Raw genomic sequence first — 7,463 nt, 5'->3', positions numbered from 1 at the left:
GCTGGACATTGTTGTAGTTGTCTTCTTTCTCCTCGCCTTCGTCGTCTTCTCTTTTGTAGTTGTGTGTCTGCTGTTGTTGTTGTTGTCGTAAATTCGATTTTCCTTAGTTATGTATTTATGGCTGCAGTTGGCGCTGCTGCTGCTGCTGCCGCACACATACACATGCACACACACACAGACACACACTGCGTGTGTGTGTGTCTTATTTTACTATTGTTTATGCACTTGTATACGTACGCTTGAACTTTCCACTTGTACTAGCAAATAACAACAACAAAATTCAACCGAAAAAAAATAAATAAAAACAGAAACGAAGAGGAGCGACAGAGACGCACGAACGCACGCACGCACGCAGCACACACAACAACAAGAACAACAACAACAGCTCGCAATTCTTCTTTTCTTTTTTATTCAGCACTCGATAGTTTTGTAGGCCGTCAAAAGCGTTCGCTTTGCAATTGAACACTATTTATTCGTATGCTTATTATTATGGCTGACTGGCGCGAACACTTGCACTTTTGCATTACACTAAAATTTGCTTTATTTGCTGCTTAATTCGCATGTACATCTATTAAAACAATGTGAAACAGTTCACCACCAACACTGTTGTCAACTTAGCTATTTTAAAGCTAGTTCTGGACATTTTCAGAGTTCGATTGCTAGAAAAATTGTAATATTGCTTCTGGCTGGTAATCTGGCTATTTTAAATATATTTTCAGCTTAGTTTTGTTATTACTCATTTTTGGTAAATCTGTGCAAAAGTGCCAACAAAAACAAATTTAGATGCATTGCAACCAGAAACAGCTATTGTTCCCCCTGAAAACTTGGCAACACTGGTGTGGAAAGGCTGCCACCCGGCACAATTTTTCGATTTAGCAACATAAACCATTTTAATCCAATTGCAAAAAAACACTTGCAACTAAGAAAGTGTAATTTTTTTTACATTTAAAAAAAAAATGCAGAATTTTGTTAATTTTTTGATATTTTTTTTAAATTAGAAAATTTTTAACTTCTCTCCCCTTGGTACTGATTCAGTATTAATTAATTACCAGATGCTCTGGTATATTTTAGGTAAACAATTTAACGACGTTACTTCTCATTAACGAATTGAATTACGCTTAACATAAGCAAACGCGCAAAAATTTTTTTTTTTTTTTAGTTTTTAGCAATAATATGCTAAGAGGCCGTTGATAAACAAGTTGGCTTGTATTTTAGCTATTTTGCATAGTAATTTCAGCTGTTTTCCGATGAATTTTAGCCAGAAATAGCTATTTTTACTTATAAAAAGCTGGCAGCACTGACGACCAACAAGAAAATAGGGTGCACTGTGTGCCCATGCACGACAACGCTGTAAATACACCAAAACTACCAACAGCTGATATCGATGAATTGAATATGACGTATCGATTTATTAATTGGTATAGCAATTTTATTTGTTTTTGCCAGCTAATTATATCGTTAAAGAATAATTATATATTAAATAGCCTTTATTAAAATGTACTTGTTGAACGGAACATCTGCTGTCAATAATTAATAGTTAAACGACTAAACATTTGGAGCAGCCGCCTCAAGGACAAATATTTGCTAGTATTGCCACTGGCCAAAGAAAATACTAGAATATCATAAGAGATTAAAAAACGTAAGTTTAACTGGTGGAAAAGGCTGAGTTGGCAACACTGCGATTACCCACTGGATTGTTTTCAACGAGGACGAGTCGTGCGCGAGTGTTGGGTGAAGAAAAAGAAAAAAAGATAGAAGAACGTCGAATGAAAAGGGCCCAAAAAAAAATAGAGGCATAGCCTACACAGCGCGGCATTTGTACAGCATTTTTCTTTTCGCACAAGCAAACGAGCAGCGGGCATATTTCCACGACACGCTTTGACCAAATGTGGTAAAAATAGCAAAAGCAGCAGCCGTCGCCGCCGCACCATCGACGTCGCCGTCGTCGTTGTTGTTTTTTGTCGACGCCGACTCAATAAAAATCCACACACAAACAGCAGCAGCAGTAAAAGAATAAAAGAAAAATATTAAAAAGCGCCCGCCAACAAAAAAGTGGTGCAAATAATTTTTAGTTACCAACTAAAAAGTGCAGCGGCACACGCGTGAGAAGCATAAAAGAACATAAAAAAAAGTGCAAGTGCAGGCCGCCAAACACGCACACGCACATACACCCACCTAAATACATCGATATACACACACACCCACACACAGACAAATTTAACACAGCGCTGCGCCGCAATGTCACGACAACGTCCGCGACCCCCACCCATTGGAATTAATCGTGATCCGGAACCGGCACTGTAAGTGCAATGGGGTTATGACACTATGACACTTGTTAGTTTTGCAATGCGTGCGAGCAGTGTGGCAATAGAGTACAAAAACATTTCGTCAAAATAATCGAACTTGTTGCCATCTCTAATAAACAGTTATCAAAGTCTTAATTGTTTGATAACCATGTCAATCGATCTCTCAGAGTGCTGTGTAGTAGAGAGGAGAGGAGTGGAGGGGAGAAGCATCTGTATCAAGTTTCATGAATTTGTTAGCTTTTAGAAATAAGAGACGAATAAGATGTTGCTGTCCCGCTCACACAATGGCCATTTGCCAAAGACTAACAAGTGTCATAACCTTATAAAGACGGTTATATCAAATAATTACAATTTGTTATTGGTATTTATTTGTATTATTTATTATTGTTTTTGTTATTACTTAACATTGGGTTATAGTGTGCCACCACGTAATCTTGACTCACGGGCAACCATACAAATTGGCGATCAAACATTCGATATCGATGCCGATAGTCTGGAGAAGATTTGTGATTTGGGACGCGGTGCATATGGCATTGTGGAGAAGATGCGTCACAGGCAGACGGGCACAGTGCTGGCCGTTAAACGCATACCAATGACTGTCAACTTTCGGGAACAGCAACGTCTGATCATGGATCTGGATATATCGATGCGTTCCAGTGATTGCCCCTATACGGTTCACTTTTATGGGGCCATGTATCGCGAGGGCGATGTCTGGATCTGCATGGAGGTGATGAACACCAGTCTGGACAAATTCTATCCAAAAGTCTTCAAAAACGAGCTAACCATGGAGGAGACGGTGCTCGGCAAGGCAAGATCAACATTTACATTTATATTTACATTTAAGTTTCATTTCAATTTCAATTTAAATGTATTTACAATCTAAATTTATTTCCTTTCCATTTTGTAGATTGCGATGAGCGTGGTCAGTGCCTTACATTATCTTCACGCCCAGCTGCGCGTCATTCATCGCGACGTGAAGCCTTCAAATATACTGATCAATCGCAGTGGTCAGGTCAAGATTTGTGACTTTGGCATCTCAGGTGAGCATTGCTTGAAAACCATATGATTTTGTGCCATCTCCAAATCATTATAAATAATTAAAAAAAATTTTAATCAAAATAACAAATGTCCATTTACCTAACTTATTTCCTGTTTTTATACCCGTTACTCAAAATGAATGTAGAATGTATGTAACAGGGCGAAGGAGGCATCTCCGACCCCATAAAGTATATATATTCTTGATCAGCATCAACAGCCGAGCCGATATAGCCATGTGTGTCTGTCTGTCTGTCCGTCCATGTGAGCGCCTAGATCTCGGAGACTATAAGAGATAGAGATACGAAACTCTCACACGTAGATCTCAAAGGCGTTGGAGCAGGTCAAGTTTGTTTTAATTTTTTGACACGCCCCCTTCCGCATCCGCAAATCGCGAAAAACCGTTCGCCCGACTGTAAAAACACAAGGATCTCAGAGACTATAAGAGGTAGAGTCTCCAAATTTGGCACACAGATTTCTATATATAGTTGTTTCGGGACGTACCGGAACCGATATTTGTTTCGGTTTGATTCCCTGGCTTTAATAATGGAAAAGCTGTGTAAAACGTAGAACAATGCTTAAAGTACTTAGTTAATACCCTATTGACCTTTAAAATTGATCCTTTTCAATCCAAAATTATAATATCTGGGATATTCTACATTTAACAATTACATTTTTTGTTTTTACATTAACAATTGAAAATAATATAAATCGAAAAGTCGCTTAAGCGTAGGATTTTAATGAAACAGATATAACGTATGATTAAATTCCTTTAAAGTGTAATATTTAGTTGTGAAACTCTTGAAATAAGTTCTGTTGTAACTTTTATTTACAGGTTATCTCGTTGATTCGGTTGCCAAGACTATAGATGCTGGCTGCAAGCCTTATATGGCACCGGAACGCATTGATCCGCAAGGTAATCCAGCCCAGTATGATATACGTTCCGATGTGTGGTCACTGGGCATAAGTATGATCGAAATGGCCACTGGCCAATATCCCTACAACAATTGGAGAACGCCCTTCGAGCAGTTGCGTCAGGTAAGAAAACTAAAATAAGTAAATATATATATTATAATAAATATGTTATTCTTTTTGGTAGGTTGTGGAGGATGATCCACCGCGATTGCCATCGGGTTCATTCTCATCGGAGTTTGAGAACTTTATAGCCACATGCTTGCAAAAGGAGTACACGGCGAGACCCAATTATGAGCAACTGCTGCGGCATAGCTTTATTGTCGAGCATTTACAGCGCAACACGGACATTTCCGAGTTTGTGGCAAGAATATTGGATCTGCCCGATGAGAAGTCGCCGCAGTAGAAGGAGCTAAAAAATTTGAGCATGTTTTTGTACGATTCTCCAAATGTACGATCCAAAAAAATGTAAATTGCCGCCGTCTTCTACGTATGCATTTGTATGTGTGTGTGTATCTCTCTGTCTGTCTGTCTATGTGTGTGTTGGCTTGTGTATCCAAGTATGTATGTATATGTGTGAGCAAGTTAATTGCAAAAAAGAATAACGAAAGAAACAATCGCTAGCTTAAGAATCAATGAAATGCAATCAACATACAACAATCTACATGCAATACATAACATACTCGATATACATATATATATATATTGTATAATATAGATACTTTACTTACATACGTGCCGTTATATGCATATACTGCAAAAATACCAATTATCGCTCTTGCAGCGCTCAAAAGAAAATGAAACATGAGAATGAAACTAAAAGAAATGAAATGAAAACAAAAGAAAACAAAAACCAAATTGTGCCTCCGCCTGCGACGCTGCTTGTGTTGCTGTAAAATCTAGATTCTAGAATGAAATGAAATATTAATTTAAAATGCCGCATGCAACATGATAATGATAATGATAATGAAGCCCCAAGTAAAAAAGAAAAAATTGTAAATTGTTTAACAAATATACGTCAAATAGCTAAATAATATTTAAAGCGTACAAAATTTGTGTAATTATTTGTTGATTTATAATTTTTAACTTTTTTTTTATTAACTTATACGCATATACCTTAATATTTAAACTCACTGTAAAATGAAGCAAAAAAATGAGAGTAAAAAGCAAAACGAAAGTGAAGTAAAAACTATGTTAGTTATAATAATGAAATGAAACAAAAAAAAACTGTGCATTGGGTTTCCCAAGAATTCAATTAGATTATATTCAAATCAAATGAACTGCTTTATTAATATATATATATACATACATACATATGTACATGCGAAAGCAAAACAAACAAATACATACATAATATATGCATGCAACATACATACATATGCACAACTAAGTACATTATGTACAAACAACATGAAATTGTTGTAAAAACAATTTAAAATATAAAACGAAAAATCCCAGATATAGTATAAACAAATGCTTGCATATGCGTGTATATGTGAGTGTGTATGACAATTATAACTTGGAACGTGGAATTGAGACACGGCTGTCAATTACATAAACATACAAACAAACATATACATACATATTGTCATTTATTTATGTGTTAAGCAATATAATTGAACAGAATAAATTGCAAAAAAAAAATGTTAAGAACTGCACTTCGAGTCGTTTCCATTGTGACTTTCAAATCAATAAAGTCTGCACTTTATTCAAATATTAGATACCAAAGCTTTTAAACTGTAACGGCTATACGCGCCTTGCTTTTTTCGTTCTACTGAATAAAGTCTCGTTATTACCGATACTTGTCTATCACCCGACCGCCACAATTCGCTCTGAGCTAAATATAATCAGGCGCGTAACTCAAATAAGACATTTTATTTTAAGCTATTGTTGAATTTAGCAAGAAGATGATAATTAATTAAACCATTGAAATTACAAACTAGATAAAATAATGGTGATAATTTTTATGAATGTTGCCAGTTCAGGTGTTGAAGTTGTATAAGATAACTCTAATTCAAAATCCGAAATTTAAGAAAAATTTGAACAAAAAATCTGCAAAAATGTTCAAATACAAGCATCAAAATTTAAAAAAAAAAATCTTCTGGAAAATGGGTCTAAAATGAAAATGATCTGGATCCATTTGTAAGGCTGCCAGACCTTCAATTTAACGGTATTTTTTCAAGGTTGCCAGACGTTCAGCTGAACTATATGAACCTACAGTCAGAGATTTAGTTCTTTCATTCATTTTAATCACGTAAGCGAAACGGTTCAATATTTCTGCAGAGCTTTGCAAATTTGAATTGAATTGTATTCAATAATTTACACCATGCAACTGACATACTGTTATACTGACATTTTATCGTACTTCCAGTGAAGGCTCAACTGTTTAATTCAACCCAACGCGGATATAAGTTTTTTGATGAAGGTTTAGAAAACATTTACATATATTTATTTAAAAAAAAAATACATGCATATATTCATAATATATATGTATATATAACAAATATAGTTGGCGTGTATTGAATCCTTCTTATGGACTTATTTACATCATATATAGGGTATAGGCATATTACAGTATTGCATTAAAAACTATGACTACAATACATATTGAAACTGCTAAAACTGAATATTCTATGTACAATCGATTGCCTTGCTATAACAAATGTAAATAATAATAAAATTAATAAATAAAAAATATATGATTTTAATGTGTTTAAAAATCGTTCACACACATTATTCTTAAACATATACTATTTAGAAAATGGGATAAAACAAAAAAATAAAAATTTTAAGAACAAACTGGCTGGCTACTTATTCGATGTTTATATCTGAATGTTTTTTTTTTGTGCATTTGTATAACAGTTGGTATTTGTATGACAGCTTCAGTTGGGAGCCGTTACTAATACACGATTGATTGTAAAGGATTTTGGCATAATTCTATAGACGTTCCTTGCACTTTGTGCCTTGTGTTTTATAACAGTTTCGCAACGAATTCTTAACTACTGCTCTGTTGTACTCTCAATTCGATTTTGATATGAAACAATCTAAAACGAGTTTAAGAACAACAATTTACAATATGTTTGATTTCTTACAGATGATTCAAAATGTAATTTCTTAAAAGATAACATAAAAAACGTACACGTACTTTATAAAATATTAGTAGGAGCGTATATAACAGTTGCTGGAGTAGCTGAGGCAAGAATTGGGCCA

The 7,463-nt window shown here is 35.1% G+C and overlaps 1 protein-coding gene across 1 annotated transcript; it reads left to right on the top strand.

Annotated features, from left to right (window-relative positions):
• The first annotated feature begins 2,238 nt into the window (after window positions 1-2,238).
• LOC117793781 (dual specificity mitogen-activated protein kinase kinase 6) lies at window positions 2,239-5,075 on the top strand. Its single transcript, XM_034634176.1, has 5 exons — window positions 2,239-2,300; window positions 2,724-3,114; window positions 3,214-3,346; window positions 4,177-4,379; window positions 4,441-5,075. Exons 1-5 carry the CDS (start codon window positions 2,239-2,241, stop codon window positions 4,657-4,659), a joined length of 1,008 nt encoding a protein of 335 aa, XP_034490067.1. The 3' UTR covers window positions 4,660-5,075.
• The last annotated feature ends 2,388 nt before the right edge of the window (window positions 5,076-7,463 follow it).

Source organism: Drosophila innubila, chromosome X, assembly GCF_004354385.1.
Source record: "Drosophila innubila isolate TH190305 chromosome X, UK_Dinn_1.0, whole genome shotgun sequence".
NCBI lineage: Eukaryota > Metazoa > Arthropoda > Insecta > Diptera > Drosophilidae > Drosophila > Drosophila innubila.
Note: the sequence above shows the minus strand (reverse complement) of the source record. Positions and strands in the feature narration are given on the sequence as shown.

Coding starts and splice junctions, on each gene's coding strand:
- LOC117793781 (XM_034634176.1), top strand. CDS start 2,239: ATGTCACGACAACGTCCGCGACCCCCACCCATTGGAATTAATCGTGAT. Junction 3,115..3,213: donor AGGAGACGGTGCTCGGCAAG/GCAAGATCAACA, acceptor TCCATTTTGTAG/ATTGCGATGAGCGTGGTCAG. Junction 3,347..4,176: donor TTGTGACTTTGGCATCTCAG/GTGAGCATTGCT, acceptor TTTTATTTACAG/GTTATCTCGTTGATTCGGTT.